This window comes from Anoplophora glabripennis, unplaced genomic scaffold (assembly GCF_000390285.2).
Source record: "Anoplophora glabripennis isolate ALB-LARVAE unplaced genomic scaffold, Agla_2.0 scaffold109, whole genome shotgun sequence".
Taxonomy (NCBI): Eukaryota; Metazoa; Arthropoda; class Insecta; order Coleoptera; family Cerambycidae; genus Anoplophora; species Anoplophora glabripennis.
This window is the reverse complement of record NW_019416246.1, coordinates 281,367-305,004: the sequence shown is the minus strand read 5'-3', so window position 1 is coordinate 305,004 and position 23,638 is coordinate 281,367. Positions and strand designations below refer to the sequence as shown.

Sequence of the window (23,638 nt, the reverse complement as noted above, 5' to 3'; positions counted from 1 at the left end):
ACTGTCACAATTTCAAAAAAAATCCTTCAAGCGGTTCCCAGATATCCGTCGATGGAGTTCGTGGTGTTACAGCCTGTATAGTTATCTTTATGTATGACTTGAAAATATATTTGGTTTGTAAGCTAAAATGCTACAAATTGACATTTCCATTCAAATAAGTAACTTCAATCAATATAGAGTTTCAACATAGAGTTTTTAACTGACTTAATAAATATCTACTAATACGACAAGATTTTGAAATTTTAACCTTTGGCTATAAAACTTAAATAACGTATGAAATGAAATTATAAAATGTTGATTTTTGATTTAGTTTTATTATTTTAGAAACATCAGCAAGTTCTGCCTCATCCACAAGTGGCTCCAGCAGTAGTTCGGAGAGTGAAAGCAGTGGAGAATCATCTGGAAATAATAGAAAGGTAATTAAAAAACCAGTGAAGAAGCCGACAGTTGTTCAGAAGGAAGCAGGTGCAAATTCTGATTCTGAAAATGAATCCCAAGATAAATCAAAGCAAGTTACGAGAAAGTTAACAAGATCGGCCAGTACGCGAAAATCAAAACATGTTTTAGGAAAAAATGTCTATTCGGATACTGATTCCGATACCGAAAGCACTAAAAGGTCTTTGTCGAGGTCTCCTGTGAAAAAGGCTCCGATTGTAACGAAAGGTAAAACTAAAAACAATAAACGAGTTGATAATAAAGCCAAGGGGAACGATATAATAATAATGGAGGAAAGGAAATGTCCTTTAGAAGGTTGTGACAGTAATGGACATCTCTCAGGTAAATTCGACAAACATTTTACATTAGAAGCATGTCCGGCATACCACAACACAATAATAGAAAAATGTAAAGATGAGGTAGAGGAGCGCAGGAAACGAGAAGAAATAAGAAAAAAGGCCTTAGAATATCATAAGAAATCACCGCGATCTCCTGCAACGTCAGAACAAAAACAGTACCTACAAAAAATTAGAGACATACGTAGTAAATTCAAAACTGAACCTATTGAAGATATTAAACCTTGTGTAGATAAAACCCGGCAACCCGTGCTAACTAATTTTGTACCTGAATATGATTTGAAACTGTTTCAAGATGCTCAAGCTTTAGCCAGCGAAAAAATCGAGGAAGACCTTAAAACTTTACCCAGTACAAAAGGAACCAAGTATATCGAAATGGGTAAATTTGAAATGGAGGTCTGGTATCAGAGCCCTTACCCCGAAGACTACGCGCGGCTGCCTAAACTCTATATTTGTGAATATTGCTTAAGGTACATGAAGTCGAGGACGATATTAGAACGTCACGTTTTTAAATGTGTGTGGAGGCACCCTCCCGGCGAGGAAGTATATCGGAAAGACAAAATTAGTGTGTGGGAAGTCGACGGGAAGAGGTATAAACAATATTGTCAGAATTTGTGTTTGCTTGCCAAATTTTTTTTGGACCATAAGACTTTGTATTATGACGTGGAGCCGTTTTTGTTTTATGTGATGACTATGGTTGATAACGAGGGATGCCATACAGTTGGTTACTTCAGCAAGGTGAGTGATCCAAAATTTTATTTATTTTATTTTATGCTTGTGCCATATTTTTGATAATTCTTAAATAGAAATAGAAATTTTTTTTTAACATGTTCACTACAGCTGACACAGATCCGTATCACATAATTATCCCTCAGGCGACACAGATCCATGTCACATGCAAAGGCAGGTCGATCGTGTCACCACTGGACATTAGTGTATGTGGCTTAGTCAGCACACAGCTTATGTATTCGTAAGTGTGTGAAGTGTTTTCGTTTGCCATTTTTTTCCACATATAGGGTGTCCCAGAATAACGTACAACGGAAGACCACAGATTCGTGGACTCAAAAAAAGGCAGATTTAGGCTAATTGGCCTATATCCGAAATCACTTCGTTTGGCCGCTAGATGGCCTCAAAATTCGTGAAAATTTTTTGAATTTTTTAAATACTCGAATACATACTATTCGATTTCGACTATTTTTGGGGTGTGGACTTTTGCTTTCGATCTACACATTTTGGTGTTTTTTAAGACTTGCAACTCCTACAATATTGATGTATGTTGATAATATCCGTTCATAACTTTTTCCTCTTTCGGGCAATAATGACAACTATTTTTTATTTGATATGTGATACTATTTGGAAGTTTTTGTGCCTCTTGTAGAATTTTGATTAAATGAGCAGTTAGGGTACAAAAAAAATATTTTTCAAATGTCTACATTATCTTGTGACCCATATTACAATACTTAACAGTGCTATACTCTGCGGTCGAAATTATAAAGAGTGACTAAGACATAATATAAAAACTCTATTACCATAATGCGTATAAAATATAAAATGATTTTTATACGGTTCAATATTATTTATCTTTGTGCCGCTCGCTACGCACATCGATAGAATCTATAATCGTCTAAAGACCGAGTTACACTGAACGTCGATCTATATTCTATCTCTGTCTTTTGCACTTGGTAGGGAATAGGGAAATGCTTTTTTAGTGGGTGTAAACGGACTTGATTTAACCCGTCCTGAGAAACGTCATAACATAAGCGTAGACGAGGGGTATAATTCCATGGCTATAATAAATTTATAAATTAAAAAAACACAATTGGGACGTTTTAAAATGCTGTAATAATTAAAATGGATCAAAGTGCCTGTTATAGCAAACCGTAAAAAATATTAGATGTTATGTTTTATTATCTTTTTTCATTATTTTCTATATCTTGTTGCCTTTTACGCAGACACGGCAATGGATTTTTGTTCCCGGCACGCTTCATCCCCCTTACTAGTCCAAAAGCTAGCGATGAATCACTCTGTATAATTTCGACCGTGGAGTATAGTAGGCACTGATTTTGTAAGTTGACTCTAATTTCAGTTTGATCTTTAAGTCATTGTACTTGCCAATTTTTAATGAGTGTTTACTACGATAAGATATACCACATGTTACTTCGATGTGGATACACACACATATACGACGAATTATTTACAACATGCCTAATTTTATTGAGCTAATTAGTAAAAATAATCAAATACAATAAAAAATGCTGTAGATAAAAGTAATAAAGTTGATGTTATTAGATTTAGTACAACTTATTATAAAAAGTGGTCAAAATGACCACTGTTGTTTCAACAGCAAAGGTTAATTCGGCAAAGAAAATTAAAGGACACCCTTTGTAGTTCTTGAGTGCAATTTTTTTGAAACATTTATGGCAATTTGGATATGCCTCCACAACTCTTCTTCAGTGTTAGTTTGTTTTCAAAATACCCCAAAGATAATAGTCACAAGGTGTTAAGTCTGGTGAACGAACAGCCCAGTTAAAAGGAACATTATCCCCTCTATCGATCACATGTTAGCTCTGAGCAATAACGGAGTAACCTGAGTAACTCAGGTAAAGTGTTTTGCAAAAATTCTATAAACAAAATTCCCCATTCAGTCTATTGGGTAGAATAACAGGGTTAATGATAATGCTATCAATGAGTTGTATTTGATTGTTTGTTCTAATTTTTTGAATAAAATTAGGTATGTAGTAAATAATTCTATTTCGTCATATGTGTGTATATCCATATCGAAAAATGAAGTAGCAGGTGGTATATCTCATCCCGTAAACACTCCCTAAGAATTGTCAGGTACCTACAAAATCAGTCTGTTACTTAATGAGAAATCTGAAACCAGTTATATCGAATACTCAACTTCTGCAAATATATCATGCGCAAGTAAGGTCCAGACTACGATACGGCATCTGCTATGGGGTAATTCCGCCTTAACATTGGATGTTTTTATTGCGCAAAAAAGAATTTTGAGATGGGTACTTCCTCATGTAGATGTGTTTTTAAAGATTTAAATATTTTGACTGTTGATTCTGTGTTGATTTATGAGTTGTGTGTGTATATTTTTAATAATAAGTTCTCTACGAATTTTGACAAGCATGGTAAAAATACGCGACAAAATGGTAGATTTACCAGATAGTATTAAGAACGAGATTAAGAATATCTGTAACTTTGTAAAATTTAAATGTGAACTGAAGTCTTATTTGACCGAGAAATGTTTTTATATGTTGGATGAATTTTTTATATCCTAAATTTATATTTGTGACTATTCCTATACAGTATGTTACTGTCTCTGAAGAAAATAAATGTATTATTATTATTATCATTATTATTATTATTATTGTAGGAGTTGCAGATTTTAAAAAACACTCTGTATAGCACCAAAATATGTAGATTGAAAGCAAAAATAATCAAAATCGATTAATATGTATTCGAGTTATTTACAAAATTCAAAAAATTTTCACGAACTTTGAGGTCATCTAGTGGCCAAACGAAGCGATTTCAGATATAGGTGAATTAGCCTAGATCTGCCTATTTTGAGTCCACGAATCTGTGGTCCTCCATTGTACACGTTATTCTGGGATACCCTGTATATTATTTGCGTTGTTGAAAAATTATGCCATGGAAAATTGTGAAGCAGATCCTTCAAGGCCCAAAAGACCTAAAATACAAATAAGAGACCCTAAAAATATAACAGCTGAAGAAATAGAATTACTTGCAAATCTAAGTTTCTCAAATGACGAATTTTGTTGGGGATGATGATGGCAGTGTGTGATAGTGAGGAAAATACTTATAATGAGAATATTTCAGGTAAAATTCTTTGACTTTTTTTTATATAAAGTGCTATATAATAATATTTTAGATTCTGAAACTGAAAATTGAGATACTGATGATTTAGCAGCAAATACAGGATCGGCTACTGGAACAAATACAAATAGCAGTTTATGGAATGATGGTGCCGACATAAAAATATACCATTTACAAAAATAAAAACATTACTTGTACAGCTTGCGGGAAATGGATTGCCAATAGATTACTTCTTTTTGATTGGCGATGAAAATTGTCTAAAAATGATATTAGAGGAAACAAATAAACAAGCCGAAGTTATATTTTTGTATGAAGCAAATGTCAAATCACGAATAACTTGACTGCTATAATTACATACATTTATGGGCTTATTATTGCATATGAACACAATAAAGGTAAATAGGAATAGTGATCGACTATTTGGCTTGAAATGTTTCTCTCAACATATGAGTAGAGATCGCTTTTGCTTGTCCTCAGGTGTTTACATTTTAGAAAAAAAACATTTATGAAGGCTCTACATCAGCATGGAAATCCCCAGTCAAATGATTGACATTACAAATAGGCGCAATAAGATTGTCTGTAAGCCATTATCTATTGTTCGTTACAATGAATATATGAATGGAATGATTGCCAAGATCGGATGCTGGCATATTATCCTTATAGTGGAAAGACACTTCGTTGGTATGAAAAAACGTGGGGTACATTTTCTCAACTAATGTTTTTAAATGCGCATCTCTTGTATAATCAATAATCTAACAAAAAATGGCTTTATACGAATTTCAGTTAGTGGTAATACGATCCGTGCTGGGTGTTGACAAGGAAAAAATCAAACGGCCACTGAAACAAGAAATAGATCACATCCTCGAGCACATTTTCCTAAAAAAACAAGCAAAAAACGCAAAAGGAGAGACAAAACGATAGCGATGTGCAATGTGCAGCAGAAACAAAATCAAGAAGAGTAATCGCTGCGAGCAATGTCCCAATGAGCCTAGACTGTGTGTGGAAGAGTGTTTTGCTCAGTATCACTCAAACTAGTTTAGAGTGTGACGTAATGTTTCATATTCTTTTATTGATTATTTCTCTTTACTTATCTTTTCATATCAATTTATATGTATTTATTATTACTTTGTTTTATATGAGATTTTTTATAAGAGAAATTGTTTTTATTTACATTTGTGCTAAAATGACACAGATCCGCGTCGATCGGCATATAACAAAGACATGTCTACATGCTGATGACATGGATAAGTGTCACTGCTGCAGGAGAATGCCAAAAGGGCCTAAAGAATGCAGAAATTTATTTTTAAATAAATTTTTGTGATTTTTGGACAAAAAATTCAATTTATAAAAAAACATGTTCAGCATATAGAACAACTGTGCTAATAAGGGGCTACAGTGAACATGTTAAAAGTACATTAAATAACACAGGACCACAAAAAAAATGAGTGGAAAAAATAAGTGGATGGTTCCTTGAACCAGACCAAGTGGATTATATGTTTTTGGGTCGCTGAAATCGAATCCGAAACCTATTTTGCCCCATCACGTCAGCGTTTTGTTCTAACCTCAAAAAACAGCTTGAAACTATGAAACCCAACAATATCAACCCTATACTTTCATAACTCAATAACCTTGAGATCGATAACCTATAACTCTAAAACCCATAACCTGAAAATCTATAACCTCAAAACTCGTAAATCTTAAATCTCAATCCACAAAATGAGCAAAAAAAAAACAAAAGAACTTACACGTAAAACTGAAACCTCAGTATCAGAGAGTTTTAACTTTATAAATCTATAGATCCATCACTTCATTTTCATTGATTTCACTCATATAGGGTGCTCACAATTAGATATTTATTTTTATTAAAACAGAAATGAGTTTCACAATGAAATAAAATTTAAATATTGCTGTTTTCTATTAGTCCACTATCATTTGGTATGCACTGTTTAATTCATCTCCTCTTGTTTCTAATAACTCTTCTCAACTGATGTGTTATTTGTCAACATGCTTGTTTAATTGTATTACATAAATCTTCTCTGTTCTGGGGCCTTGTTTTATACAATTTATTTTTCACAGTTCCCGATAAAAAGAAACCAAGAGGCATTAAGTCTGGAGCTCTTGTGGGCCACTCAACTAATGAGTTGTTGCAACCTATCCACTTTCTCGGGAAATTCTTATTCAACCAATGACGTACTATTACCGCATTATGAATAGGTGCTCCATCTAGTTGAAGGTAGAGGTTCTGTCTTACATGAAGAGGAAGTGTATGTACTGAATCCCAGAAATCATTATTTAAAAAATTCCAAAAAATCTCTGCATATAGATTAACGTTAACAAAAAGGGCGCAGTTATTCGATCACATAAAATCCCACAAAGCACATTCATTTTGTTAATTAAGATCATGTAATAGAATTAGACAAGCATGTCGACAAATAAGACCATATCAGATGTGGAGAATTTTTAGAAATAAGAGGACACGAATTTAACAGTGCATTCCAAATGATGGTGGGTTAATAGAAAACAGTAATATTTAAATATTATTTTGTCGTGAAACTCATTTCTGGTATAATAAAAGAAATATATAATTTGGCTGTCTTATTGTGAGCACCCTGTATGACTGAAATCAATGAAACTGCATGGACTTTCGGTTAATAAAATTATGGAAAAATACCTTAAAAATATTTTCCACTGTTAATACAGGGAACTTTGCAATGAGTGAAATTTTTCGAAGTTTGAACCTATTTTGTGAACACCCTGTAAAAGCTATATTAATGAAACTTTATATTTAGAGTTCGAAAATCGAAAATACTATTCAAGTCTTTCTTTAAAAAAATGCCTAATATGTTTTTTAATTTTCGAGGGTCTTTTCTTACTGATAGTAGGCTGTAGAAAAAATCACATGTCAAAAAAAATATTGAAGAGTAGGCCTTTTTGAGTACTATCACATAAAAAAAAAAGAATTATGGAAATCGGCCAACGCCATCCTAAATACGGTGTTCCGACTTTAAGTGAAACACACTGTACATACATACATCGGAGTGCAGTTGATTTTGGTTTGCATCCAATATGAATGCTATCATCTGTTTTAGCTGTTTTTAGATATATCTTACAACTCGCTCTTACCTTTTTAAAGCATTTCATTATGTTTGCAATTTTATTCCATTAAGTACGATTTTTAAAGTAGTAAATTTACTTTGTACAATTTGTCTGTGTGTGTAAATTGTACAATTTACACACACAGTTGCTAGGAATTTTTGTATATATATTTTTATTATATTTTCAAAATATTATGAATAAAATGAAACAATCTAAAGCTCTCGTTCCTCGGCTATTAGGAAAATCATAGTCAATGGCTATTGCATATACTGCTTTAGCAGATGATAGTCTGTAAACTTGCGGAATCAACAATAGAAGAAATTGAAAGAGAAAATGACATTTAAGCTACTTTTAAACTAAGCTTTGTAGTTGTAAGGTTATTTGAATTTTTTAAAAAAAGATTAAGTAGTTGGTAATCAAACGTAATGTTAAACTAATCAATGTTAAACAAAACTAAAGTGCCTATATTTTATGGAACTTTTCAAAACTAGTCTCACTTTTGCTCAATAATTTGTTTGTTGATCCATAATAACCCTGCATTATCAGATTTAGGTCCGGTACTTTGAGTCTCGGTAAAGACTTGATTAACTAATCAGGCGATTAGACTATGAATTATAAAATGTAGTAGTAGTATATGTACAGTCTAATCATGTGATTAATTAACCAAGGCTTAACCGAGACTCAAAGTACCAGGCCTGAGAAAAGTGTCAGTATTTACTGCTTTCACTTAAAGGTCAACATTTCAAAATTATAAAAGGCTTGCTTGTTATTGGCAGTGGCTTTTAAAACATTAGTTGATAGATGATAAAGAGTGTTGTATTGGCAGAAAATAATTGAATTGTCGTTTTACTACCTTTTTGTGGTCCCAAACCTTCATTTTGTGATTCTCGAGCTGCGGTAGTATGTCGAATTCTATTTATTATCTCTAATTATTAGAGCAAGATTACTCTACGATAAAGCACCGTATAAAAGTTTTTCGAAGTTCATGAAATTAAAATAATGAAATACATATAGGTACAATTTGAACAGCTATAATATGGAACCTTTTCGTAAAAAATATTTTTATAGACCACATCATTGTGTTTTAAAATCAGATATTGTGGGACTACAAAATTTAGAGTTATTTTTGTTTTGACCACAAAAGCATCTAATAGCGTTTCTTTGATTGGCGCTTTATTAATAGGACCCAAGTTACAAACTGACATTTGCAAAATTGTCTTATTCTCATTTACACGCTATTGCTTTTACAGCTGACATAAAATAGATGTATCGTCAGATTTTAGTAATGCCATCACATAGATGATATCAACTTTATATTTCGCCTATTGAGTCAGCAAGAATTTTGTTTAAACACTGTAAACTATGGTATTTCTTCTAATTCTTTCTTAGCGCTTAAAACAATGCAACAACACGCTAGAGAAGGTAGGGTAAGATATCCCCTTTCTCTTCAAATTATAATGTCTGATGTGTGTTGATGACGTAATCGGTTGCACTTCATTTGAAGAGGCTTGGGTTATTCACAAGCAGTTGGTTGCATTACTAAAGGACAGAGGGTTTGAACTTTGAAAATGGTCTAGCAATAGTTCTACTTATCTCAGGTCCCAGAATCATAGTGAGTGGCAGCTTTTCTGCAGAAATAAAGTGCAGCAAATGCATCATTCTTTCTGATGCGGGAAAATATTTGATCCATTATGCTTTCTTGCACTTTAACATTTTTTTTGTAAAACATCATGCAACATTTGTGGATATATTGGGGCTGAATATCACCAGACAGTGTTGGTTCAAATTTAAGTCTGCACTATTGACTGCAATTAAATCTTGTTCAATGCAAACATTTTATTTATTATTTTATGGAAAAAAGTCATTCTTGCCTAAAAAAAATTGTACTTGTCTTCAAATCTGCTGCAAAAATGTACTTTATGTGAGTCAACATATAAACGACGTCCTCTACTAAGAAATAGCAGGGATAGTAACTAACTAATTTTATTCTTACAACTCGATAACGCAACTGCCGACATAAAAAAATTTTGGGTGGAAATTTTACAAGTTTATGGAATGGAATGTCTGCTGTTACACTTAGAGCATAAGCATAAATTTTAATTTGAAACAACTTCAAGTATATTTTTTGCAATTTCTTATCCAAAAATAATGGCACGTAATATAATTTTTTTTTAAATTTAGCCCTGTATGTCAGTGGTATCTAGTAGAAAAGTATGTTATTGTCTTAGTTTTATTTTGCTAGGTCAAACCTGTAAATTTTTATGTGCTCATTCTAGGACACCCTGTATAAATATATTGGTCGATCAAAATTTATATAAAACAAATGAGATTGAAATCATTGGTTATATTTAGTTAATAGTGTAACAAAATTTTTTTTAAGTTTCTGAAAAAAGCAACCAAGAGATTTGACAGATTGCATAGGGAAAACTATGTTAAATCAACTCTGGGAAAACATATCATTCATTATTTTTGTTTATGTTGCGAATTATGTGAATGTTGCGGATGTACTTTGTATGTCACATTATACTATATTTTTCATTCTATATTTTAGTTACGAAAAATGCAAATCAACACTTTTATAACGAAGGGGAGGTTGCAATAAAATCTAGTAAGTTTGAGAAATCTGATTTTTTTCTCCAGTAAAATGTCTTCTCTATATGATACAATAAAATGTTATTAAGAAAAACTTCTCAGAAAAATTGAATATTTATGCCTACAAAATTTTTATGTCGTAAGCTTACTTAAAATATTGAAGTAAGCTTAAGACATTTAACTTTTACATACTGAAACTGTTCATTGAACATTTTGACGTATCTCTTACAGAAATCGCACTTTACTGGTGAAAATAAGTCAGATTTTTGTAAATTTCCAAGACTTACTGGATTTTAAGGATTTGAAAACGCGGCAAATTTGATTTCTCAAGTAAACAGGGCAATTTATCAACAGTCATTTTTTATCTCTTACAAGAATCGTTTTCCCTAGTCTCTGACTACTGTATACAGGGTCGGAAAGTCCCCATGGTTCATCGGCCGTTACGTGAGAGCGATAAAGTAAGTCAAAGAAATCCGTGCGATAGAGAAAGATGGCTATAATGAAGACGTCTAATAGTCACCGCCCATTTCGCCTTTCCACAAATAAGAAGTGGTTCTTATTTGCACGGATTTCTATGACTTTCTTTATCGCTCTCACGTAACGGCCGATGAACCATGGGGACTTTCCGACCCTGTATTTAAAGGAGGAGCATAGAAGTAGAAGTTACGTTTAACAAAATGGGCTAACTCCCTTTTATCTAAGCCACTAGTAATTGCAAGGAATTGTTTTGTAAGTAGTAAATGTAACTAAATATTACCACACGAATAAAAATGTATGAAGCTATCTTTATATGTTCATGAAACATAAAAAAAATATTTTTTCAATTGAAGAGGTAAACATTGCATTTCCTGACCAGTCTTTTTAACTATTAACTATTAACTATTTTTGTTTTTTTTTTGCTTACGGAATATGCCCTTAAAGCTTGTACACTTCTCGTTGACAACCTGTATATGCAAATAAATGCATTTTGGATTCAAGATAATGTTTTTTCTGTGTACATACATACATAGATATTTATTTATTTATTTAGAATACATTATTCAATAGTTTAAAGTAATTATATAATGGGAAATTACAAAGTTTATAAATTGCAGTAAATAACTAAACTAAACACAAAAAATATAAAAAATGAAATAAAGCTGGTAGAGAATGAGAAACATTCATTAATAAAATAACTTTAACAAATGTGTTCAAATGTGAATAAAATATGGGCATTTCTGGACTAAAGTATTTGAAATATGAACGTTAGACTGTTTGACAATTTAGTTTACTAAGAATTATTTTATGAAAAAATATAATTAACAAGGCTTACAAAATTATACCTATTTAAGAGTTCATATTGGGGTATTCCAAGAACAGGATACATTCCGTTAGTTGTATACGACATATATTTTAGGAGACATATTTTCTAAATTATTTATATACGTAACGTATTATAACTGACAATGAGTTGACAAATATAAAATACTTTAGTATAGACTACAAAAAAGCATTATAAAGTCTCAACAATATTTGAGTGTTATCAAAACCTTTACCATTTCTTATTATAAAACCCATTTTTTTATAAACCAAAAGTAATGTATTTTCAATGTGTTTAATGAAATTTAATCCAGTGACAAATGTAACTAAGGTTTTTAATGTAATTGCCGCCATTATTTAGGCTGTTACAATTTCGTTTCTCACTACAGAGATCTCGGAAACGGTAAGAGGTACGAAGTAGCTTAAATGGGGGCAAAGTTGCGTAATCTGAGGACCGACATTATGCCTCTAAAAAATCAAAGCTAACATGATTAGTTTTCGAAATATTTGAAAAAGAAACAAAATTTCGGAAATCCGTTTTTGTTTCATTTCAGCCTTGTTTGAGGTGATATTGAAAAAAGAAGAACACTTTCTCATGGCCACTTTTTGCCCTCTATCGAATGGCATAATCAATTTTTATATGTATAGCTTCGTCTCTCCAGGACCATCATCAACATTTTTTTTAGATACGACCCTAGAAATTTTATTACATTTTTACAAGCCTTCATGACCCCCAATACTGTACTGCCTCAGTCCGAACCAGATTCAGACGTTTTGTCTCGAAAAATTAATCTTCAGTATATTCGATCCAATTTTATTTAAATTTTTTATTTAGATTTCTTTGTTTATTGAATTACACACTGTAAGTGTCGTTAGACCCTGTGAAATCCATCTAGATTAAACTATTACCACAATGCGTTACAATACGTATAAAACTATTAAGTATTATTAATTATTACCGTCACTTGGTCATACATAACTCGATAAGTTGTTACGTCAAAATTAAAACATTATTACAATTTTAATTTTATTATGACAAATTAATTCTTAAAAATGCATATGAACAACCAAAACGCCAACTGAATATTATTCTATAAAAAATTTTAGTAAATGTTCAAAAACATTTTCGTTTTGGCAAAGGTCGAAAATGCAGATCAGCGTAAATATTATCGGAAGTTATTATATATGTAACCGCAACTGTGAAAGAGCATGTCAGATGTATTTGTATGAATTTCCTGAAAAAAAAAAAAATAGATCGGAATTTGTTTAAATTTTGAACACTCGAGAAGCCTAGACTGTGGACACGGGAATAAAACTAATGTTTTATTTTAATGCGTGGTGGTAATAGTTTAAATAACTAGATGGATTTCACAGGATCTAACGACACTTACAGTGTACGATAAATAAAAAAACAAAGAAATCGAAAAAAAATTTTTGGACAAATTTGGAACGAATACACTGAAGATGAATTTTTCGAGACAAACCGTCTGAATCTCGGTCGGGCTGAGGTAGTACAGTATTGGGAGTCATGAAGGCTTGTAAAAAATGTACTTAATAAAATTTCCAGGGTCGTATTTAAAAAAATTAAGTTGATGATGGTCCTGGAGAGACGAAACGTTACATATAAAAATTGATTATGCCATTCGATAGAGGGCAAAAAGTGGGCATGAGAAAGTGTTATTCTTTTTTAAATATCACCTCAAATAAGGCTAAAATGAAACAAAAACGGATTTCCAAAATTTCGGTTTTTTCAAATATTTCGAAAACTAATCATGTTACCCTTGATTTTTTATAGGCATAATGTTGGTCCCCTGATTACGCAACTTTGCCCCCATTTAAGCTAGTTTGTATTTCTTACCGTTTTCGAGATCCCTGTAATGAGAAGCGAATTTGTAACAGCCTATATGGCACATCACTAATTTACAATCAAAAAGTGTCGATGACTTGCTCTGAGTAGGTATATTACATCAAGATTCACAACACACCATACATTAATTTTTTCCAGACTTTGTTGCATTTTTATGCAGCCAATATTAACATATAAATCATTTATTAAGTTATTAAGAAAAATGTTGAATAAAAGTGGGCCTAAAGTAGATCCTTGGGGGACAGCAGATGTTTCAGGTATTTCAAACGACCAGGGCCTGTTTTTTGTACTTTTAAGTACTTTTCAACTCCTCACTCCTTACTTTTCACTTTTGAGGCTATTTTCTGTTTTCAAAATTAATATTAAAAAAATAGTTGGTAATCTGCACAGTCAAAAGGAATAGCTGAAGCTTCTTAAAATACATAACATTTATGTAAATTAGAAAATTTGAAAAATACTTTCAAAAAGTGGGCCCCAGAAATCTTCACATTCTACATATTGTTTTCTATCACATCGATGTTACTGAACGAAAGGTATTAATAAAAGATTTAAACCAACAAATAGACTTTTTAATAAAATATCTTGATCTAATGTATCGAAGGCTTTAGAAAAAGTACAGAAACATCAACTTATACATATTAATAGTAATGCGTGATGTAAGGTACTTAATAAAAGTTACACATAATTGTTATTGGACAGCAATGTGTAGTATCTTGTTTATTTTCTATTTTGTGTATAGGGCGAATTTTCGAAAATTTCCATCTGTCTGTAAAATTACATGTTTTTAGTGATATAAGAAATTAAAACTAACTTTGTCCTGTTTAAAAACAACCGTTTCTATATTCGCATTGTCGAGGTGTCCTTTCGTAGTTCGAAGCGCAACCATGCAGGCTCAAGTAGGGTTTTGTGACCACGTCTGCCGCTGCTCGGAACTTCCCGAATTAATTAACCGAAATCAACACTGAAAAGTTGATACCTCGTCGTCTGGTGCACATATTAAAATTGCATTTTCTGCAAGCAACAAACACATAATAAGTCAACAGCATCCGGCGGGGTGGCCAACCCCTTGTTGTCTGGGGGCAGGACGCGGCGCTAGGTCAATCACATCACGGTTTGGGATGGGACGGATGATTTGGGCGACGCGACGCGCCGGGTCGACGACCCTAGGCCGCTGCCGCGTCTCGCCCAGGCAGGTGGGGCTGACACCCCGCCATGGCCGCCATGGACGGGTAGACTCGTACGCTACGCATTGTGCTCATTTCCCCCCACAACTACTTTTACGTTAATACACCACCACCGCCTCCCTTTCCCCACTCTCCCAACCGCATGCCTGTCGGTGTCATTCATTGGATCGCCTTTGGAGATGGTTTGCGGATTTTATTAAAAAAGTCACTATTTCTGCGGTCAAAATTGTACTTGGCGCATTCTTCTGTTGATCAAAAGTATGGTATCCATTCAAACGTTTTCATAACTATTTCTTTTTTGCCCGATTAATGTAAATTTTTCTTATTTATATTCATATTCAGAAAGTACACATCGTAGTTAGTTGATGTGCAAAAAATCAGAGTTTTTTCCAACAATTTCTTTCTCAAAATAATGGAAAACGGAGCACAGGAAAACACGGAGTGACGTGAGTTAATGTTACACTTGAGATATAGGAATGCGTTATTTATTATTTACCCCAGATGGAAGATGTGAAAAAGTAACATTCAAAACGTTTTTCCTTATACAAAGTTGATGCATACTTATTATGTAGAAAAATAATAATATTTAAGATAGAACAAATACTAAATGCACAAAACAAAACACGTAGGTGGTGCAAGAAGAGGATAAGTGACATGTAACTTGTCCCGTTCTTGCACTTGTATCACAGGAAAAGTGCTTTTATCTTACATTTCAGTTTTTATTAACCCCCGTTTCCATATGTGCTCCAGAAGAGTAAATGCTATATCTGCAGAAATATAATTTTCAAAAAAATTGATATACCCTTCTTGCATCAGAGTATTAATAGTGCAGTCGCAAAACTTCTTGACTGGTAATTTTTCATAAACCCTATTTTTTAACAGATCAGCTACAAATATGTTAAAGAACAATACGTCAAATTGTATAAGCGCCACATAGTGCGGAAAAAATGTTAATAATTCACGTCGTAAAAAATTACTTTTTTATTTGTTTTTCTTCAATGTATCTCTACGAAGAAAATATGAGAGATCATGTTTGTTCTAAATCAAATTTTCTACAAGTTAGCTCCATTTTTTTTATTGCAAAAATAATTTTACAATTAACAATTCTTTCTATCAGTACAAGAACATTATTTTTTTAAATTCTTCCAAAATCCATGTGTATTTTTTAGAACTGTAGAACTGTCAAAAATTGGGTTGGGAAACATTCGAGGAAAATTTTGTAAAAAGGAATAACATTCAAAATGCAACTCTGTGAAACTGTTTTATCAAAAGACAACAAATTAATGGTTTTAATAAAAATAAAATAAATTTAATTTAATAAAATAAAAAAATATATAAAACAACGCAAAACACACTTTTACTGTGCAAAAACTGAATCTTATTTAGATATGTCTGCCAAATTATATAAACATTTCAAAGTTTTATGTTAATAATTAGGAAGCACATCACACTGGAGAGGCATTTTCTTGTTATCATAGATTATGTTTATTCTTAATTTTCTGATATTTATAATTTTCACATTCTTTTTCTTTGTAAATCTGCCCTTTAATCGATATGATTACATTATTACATCCATCTTTAGAGAAAAATATTAATTAATTGAAGACTATTACCTGTTATACCATTTACCACCATCGGCAAGAGAAATAAATTAATTGGCATATTTCCCTTAGAACATGAAAAAATTCAAGAAGGCAGTTACTCCCTCTGGCATTTCTACGCTTCAAGTATTGGTCTAATGGTTCTTACAGTATAATCGAACGTAGATTTTTTTAACTTTATCTGTAAATTCAGTGGAAAGGAGCAACATTCAACTGAGCTATTTTGCCTTAGAAATCTCCCTTTAAGGTTTGTCATTTTTAAACAAGAGGTCTTTAATCAGGATGTGAGTTAGTAAATAGACCAAACGTAGGTTTGTGTGAATAACGTGCAACATTGTTGATACAAGTCTAGACAGCTAATGCATCGACTTTTCCAAGTAGACCGCATTATCTTTGGCCACATCGATGCGGATAAATATATTGCCGTGTATGCGAGCCACTGAGTAAGAGGTTGTCGATGGAACATAAAAAACCGGAGGACGGAGAAAAAATCTCTTGCGAGAAGTAAATGAATGAGATTCTTACGGCACTATCCGATACTGAAATGTTAATAAATACAAGAAACCTCTCAATCACACGCGGCTGGTTTCCAACCGGTCCCTATTGATCGATCGTATACTACATACGTTGAAAATCCAATTACGAATAGTTTCTACTAGAATGAAAACTGCAGAACCGGTGTATGACCGTAAAAGGTACGAAATATACATGCTATATGTGTCAGGCGGATCACACTTATCGTTCTTCATTGACTAGTCTTGGCATAAAGGCATGAGGCACAGACGAAGTTATTACTAGAAAACATGCCTAAGTAAATTGATGCTTCTGGTTTTTCCATTTTGCAGCATGAAATAAAAAACTTAGCATTGCTACAAAAAAATGAATTCATTCACAAAATATTTTCCAAGTTTCGGAGGTTACTGAGAAAAGTCGAAATGAGTTATTCTGTTGTAGCCAATATAAAGAAAGCATAAATTCAGAAATCATTAATTTTGTTTCTGTAATTAATGCCTATAATTTTTTTTGGTCCCAAAAGTTTCAGTGTTAATTCACAGTGTGACTATGAAGACACTCTTGTAAGAAATGTATTTATTGGCATATTTAATCCATTTCTATTTAATAATAAAGGTTAAAGAATAGACTTTTTTAGTAATGACGTCACATACGCCAAATAATAGGCAACCCCATAGTGCACTCGTCACGAAGAATTTCTCAATATTTTTACTAGATCGATTTTCGACCTTATCTACTTTGGACATTATATAAACCAAAAAATGGCTCCTTTGTCGTGATCTTAAATATTGCGATATTCTGGCATATTAGAAATATTTAAGAAGTTTCAGACCCCAACTTACAAACTAATAGAATTATGGAATTTATATATTTAAATTTATAGAATAATATTGACTTTTATAGTAATTAATAAATTAAAATTATATCGATGTTGCTGAGCATGCGCATTAAAGATAATTTCATGTAAGAGGATATTATTCAAGGAAAGTTTGGTTATGGTTAAGAGTACGTCTATAATAACCCACTTGAAGAAAAAAAAACACTCGATAAACAAACTAAAAATAATATTAAAGGTGTTTTCTTTTCCGTTCTTCCTAAACAGGGTAAGCAACTTACAGAATCGTAAGTAAATTAAATAAATAAATAAAATGTTAATTAGTGTGTTTTTCATAAATGTGCATTTCCTAATTAAAAATCAAATTTTAATCTAATATTTTATGACTTAATTTGTGTGTGTGTTCATTGCTTATATTAATATTTGCTTGTTTTTTATGCTTAATTATACAGAGACTTCATAAATGATTACAAGCCACGTGACTAGTAATTTTGTTTGGAACAGTTTATCTCCTCCACGTTGGCAAATAAATTTCGGTAAAATTAAAACAGTAAGATGAAGATTACATTAAAACACAATATGTATTCTGTTTCATCGGCTGTGATTAGGGTTGCCAGATCTCCGGGTTTGACCCGGAGTCTTCGGGTTTTGGTGGTACATCTTCGGGCTCCGGGTTAACATGTCATTTCTCCGGGTTTCCTGAAAAAATTATTTTTTTAAATGAATCACCCTGTATTTTATTTTAAAAACTAAAAATACACTTTATGTTATTTCATTTTTATAAAGCATTCCCTATAGCTAAAATAATAAATTTCTGAGATATTTACCTACTATTTAATAACAAAAAGAGAGTCCTATTTATAACAAGTTAGTCGTGGGCAAATGACAGATAGATATTATTCAGTAATTCTTCTTCTTCGTTCTCTTCTAGTGGTTGGTCCTAATAAGTCCCATAGCACTGCGGCCTAATTCGGCCTATTGTGCGTCCCACTACTAGTCCTATTCAGCAAGTAGATTTGTCCTTTTTACAAAATCCAAAAGCTTCCTTGCTGACACTTCTCTTAGTTCCTTGGGTTCCAAATAGGGTCTCCCAAGAAGCGCCATTCTGCTACGTGCAAATCCCAGGCACTCTCCCAAGATATGCAGAGAAATTTTATCCGCCGATTCATATCCTCGGCAGACCGGACTTTCTACAAGCTTTAGCTTATGTAGATGTTTCCTAAAGTGACAGTGTCCCGTTATGAGTCCTGTCACTCTCCTGAGCCAGATTCTGTTCAAGCTCAGTAGATCACTCGCTCTTTCCTTCGAAGGATACTCCATGAGCTCCTTAGAATGACTATGTCCTGGCCTTGAAGTCCAGTATTTCCTGTGTTCTGTCTTAGTCCATTTGCCCAGACTCCGCCTGACCACACTGGGAGATGTGCCACAGAAGGGCTCCGGGCCAATGAACTCTGTCTCGGATCCCTTCCTAACAAGTTCATCCGCTGTCTCATTTCCACAAATGCCTTTGTGCCCTGGCACCCTACACAGTCTGACTGTATTGTTGGTGGCCAGTTCAGTCAGCATTTGTAAACAATCCCACACCAGTCTTGAACTTACCTTGTGTGCGGCTAAAGCTTTAATTGCAGCTTGACTATCAGAGAATATATATATGAGTTTACGTCTGTAACCTCTACGTACATTCTCTTCCAGACACGACATTATTGCGAAGATTTCTGCTTGGAATACAGTAGGGAACTCCCCCAGACTGTAATCCCCTCGAATGGCTTGTGGAAGTGAAACCTTGGAACCATCTTAGGTCTGTTCCAACAAGAGTCAGGGATTGGTTCCAAACCGTCAGAAATGTGCATCCAACTAATTCTTGCGATATAAGTATTCACTGAAGACACATTTAGAATTTAGCTGGCCAAACATTTCGAACGGTTGAGAACCAATCCCCGACTCTTGTTGGAACAGACCTCTTGTCAGATACCATCCCAAAAGTTGGTTCCGACATAGATGTGTCTATGATCCTGGAATAGGAACCACCCCTCCTGTCATTGTTATTCCTGAGTCGATATGCTGCTATTCAGTAATTACTAGCTTGTCATTTAACACACTTCTGTGAAATTTTGTATTGTTTATTGTTATAACAGGAATTCTTTACAAAAATCAAATATTTTCACATACAAATAAATTATTCAACATTACAAAATGAAGAAACCGACAAAAAATAAAAAAACAATTTAATAGAAAATCGAGTCCATGACATCTTACTTTTTATCTCTTTCCCTGGGAATTATAAAGGACCCCCACCCCCAAATATGTGGAATTTGGTTCACCCCTACAAATAAATTAAGCATACAAACACATTTGAACTACTTACTACTATACAAACACATTTGAATTACTTTGCAACTAGCTGTTAATCTTAATTTCACATTTTATCTGAATTTCACGTTTTTTCCATTTCCAAATTAATTGCGTGGATGTATTCAAGTATGAAAGCTATCATAAAGATCCACAATGCATTCCAGCTCTCCACGCTAAGCAGCTGTACTCCTAGTTGATTGCTTGCTCTCAAGAAGATTTTTAACTTTTGCGAAATAGCATTCTCCGCTAGAACGTGAAACAGGCAAAGACTAGTTCCGAGTAGCCTATCGGCCTTGTTGGCATTTGCATCAAGAAGCCACGCATGTGACCCCATCATATTAAAAGAAAAATCGTGCATGGACGGCCGACAAATAAATAATTGTTCACTCTGAATGGTGCAGAATAGATATGGATAGACGTTAATAGTATAGAGGGCGTCGAAGACACGATATGATTAAATTAAAAATAATTTATTTTTTGATAAGACGCAGAAGAAGCAATTTAAAATATGATTTCAATTTCAAACTTCATTTTTTAAATTCTTGAAAACATTGATTAATGTTCCCAATTTTTTTAGAATGAAACTGATGTGTCCCTTATAACTTCCTCTTTAATTCAACTGTTAAATCAATTGAAAGTTTATGGCGTTCTACAAAATCATTATCTGCAATTCTATTAATTTAACAAACTCTGAACAAGACAATAAAGTTGAATTTTGAACATTTTTTCTAACTTTTTCTCTATAGTTGTTAGAAAATCCACTTTGTAAACTCGGCAAAAGAATCACACAATTTCGCGTTAAATACTCATTAAATGTCGAAATAAAAAATTAAAAATTTTGAAAAAAAATCAAATTTTTCAAAAAATTTTTAAAATTAATCAAAATTCTTTTTTTTTGACATTTGAAATGTTCAATGTGAAATTGTAAAAAAAAATAACGTAAAAATTTTCTAAAAATTTGATTTTCATTTTAAAAATTAATTTTTTTTTCAAAATTTAGATTTTTTTTTCGTGTATTTAACGCAAAATTGTGAAAAAAAGAACCCAAAAATGTATTTCATCTTAATCATTAATTGATGTTTAATGAGCAATAAACCTGCTCCTTTATTTTTTTATAAAACTGAAGATTAAGGAAAGGGTGCGACCGATCGATTTCATAATTTACAGGAATCATGGGCATGTATTGAGCTAAAAAACCTACCAACATTGGTACTTTTCGCAAATTTGCAAAGTATCGTTGATTTTCCAAAACTCCAAAAAAAGTAATTTTTTACACTTTTTCAAATTAATGCTGAGTACAAATACCAAAAAGACCCTTGAAGAGGATTGACCCTGGCATTGATTAAGCCAGGAAAAAATTTTATAGCCCATATGCAGTAAAAAAAATTGTAAAATTTTTGCCTTTCTTTTTTTTTCTCGAAACGACTATTATTCACGAAGTTACAACCTTTACAAAATCATTTGAAAATTTTTCTGCTCCCTTATTTCTTTTGCTAAGTGTATAACAGTTTGTATATCTACGGAGTGGATACAGCATCTTTTTCCATTGCGACCAACCATAAGTCTATTGTGGATGATTTTAGAATTCTTCATCCAGCTTTAGACATATATATACTAAGCTTCACAGCTTTGTCAGCGGCCCCTCCACATAGCTATCAGCTTTTGGTTTTTATTTTCCAAATAGTATAGACCTTTACACTCTAACAATACATGGGATGCAGTCTTGTCTTCCTCCAGGCCAATGTTATTCAGATATTAGACTGCATTTGCAATGGTAGTCCTACTATCATTTTTGTTCTATGACTTTTGTTCAGTAAATCTGCTTTTTACCCCTTCGATGGTCCTTTTAAGACCTTTTTGATTTACTCCTGTCTAGGGGTCTCTTGTTACTACTTGCAAATCTTATCTTTCCCCCATTTCTACGTGAGTGTTACATTGGGGTGGGAGGGTTTGTACTGTAAATTAATTTGGTTTGTCTAGCTCATCAGCTTCTAGACTAGGTTGGCTTTAATAGGGGAACCCATTGGCCCAGTTTCGAATATGCCTTTAACTTATCGTTCAGCTTTTGGTGAACTTTATTATCTCTCCAGTGGGTGTCCTTTTTGTAGTGTGTAGCACACGGACCTAGCTTCTCCTTGGTTGATATTTTGTGATTCAACAAGGACTCCGGAGTTGCAGTAAGAGCGATTTTCATGTCGCCTTGATACTCATGAAAGCTAGCCTTTGAAAACTTTAAGACCGTTTCCATCCCCTTTTGTAACTTCTTCGACTACCACACCACCGTCCCATACCTTAATATTGGTGTGACGACCTATGAGGTCCTATGGACCTTTTTCGAATATGTTACCATTTCGGAAAATCTGACTGCACAGTTTTCAAGTAAAAATAATCAAGAAATTCAATACAGTAAGTTATTATTTTTACTAAGGTAACTTAAACGGCTATTTTTATTTGAGGAAGTGATCGATCCCTGAATTCATTTCTTGGTGAGCAAAAGTATATACAGATAAACCAAATTCATTTGAATCCTGGGGGTAAGTTTGCATGTGATTTCATCAAATGCGTTCTCTTTTTGATCATTTCAGTGTTCAGTTGAAATGTGTCCAGTTGTACCTTCACATATGTAAAATATGTTAACTCAGATTTCGGTTCTATATTATTGGAATTTTTTTGTAGGTATTTTAGGTAAAATTGAATAAAAATTACATTCTTTAAATAAACAAATAGAAAAACCAAGAAAAATATGAAAATTTAGCAATATAAAATTGAATTTATTATAGGTATAAAAAAAATTGACTAGAAAAAAAAAGAATAATTTGGCTACGGCATATACCTATATAGTGATTTTTTTATAACAATTTTATTATATACCATTGAAAGTTATCGATTCTACGATTCAAATTTTAAAAGAGCTTGTGTTTTAGTATAGAAATATTTTATAAATGTTAACGATCATAGACTCAAAAATAACAAAAATAGTGTTAAAAATATCAAACAGTGTAATAATTTTCGAGGGGTCAATACTCGTCAAAATAAGAGAAAATGTTCCTACGAACATGCACTTTAAAATAGGTACCTACGCGTACACCCCTTTAAAAGGTAAATAAAAAAGTTTAATTTTATTTCTCCCCAGGTGTAAACAAAATGTTGTTTTAAGGAAGTTTTCCAAACGTGTTTTTCAAACAGAAATGCCAATTTAGGCGGTTTAGTAAGCGGTATTTTCGATCATAACGTATTATTTCCAACTTTTTTAAAATGTTTGAAAATCCGAAAAGTTCGGAAGCTATCATTACGCGTATTTGAAATAAAAAAGTTTCTTTTTTTTCCATTTATCGAATACGGTTCGTTTTCGGACCAATATTTATACTCGTATACACTTTATTTATTTATTTATTTATTTATTTATTTTTACCTCAGGTATGTTCCATTAAAGTTTGTGAACTTCTGCTGCTTCATATTTGGACTTATTTAATTTCTATTTTGATTTATTTATGAATTGGAGTCTCAGTTTCAAGTAAATTGAACATTTTTCCTATAATATTGTCTCAATGAAACATATGTAGTCGAACTATATATATATATATATATATATAAATATATTAGTTAAGTAAAATATCCGAAACAGTTTTATTTCCAAGATCTCCGAAACAAGAGACATTTCA

At 32.6% G+C, this 23,638-nt stretch overlaps 1 protein-coding gene across 3 annotated transcripts in view; it reads left to right on the top strand.

The window, feature by feature from the left end:
• Positions 1 to 23,638, top strand: part of LOC108904937 (histone acetyltransferase KAT7) — a 235,694-nt gene that overhangs the window by 4,758 nt on the left and 207,298 nt on the right. For 2 of the 3 annotated variants that reach the window (XM_018707661.2, XM_018707663.1), the window contains exon 3: positions 325 to 1,529. In XM_018707661.2, coding sequence (XP_018563177.1) covers positions 325 to 1,529 — 1,205 coding nt within the window. Of the gene's footprint in view, positions 1 to 324; positions 1,530 to 6,713; positions 7,154 to 23,638 lie in introns of those variants that run through there. The other variant, XM_018707662.1, reaches the window with a different exon arrangement.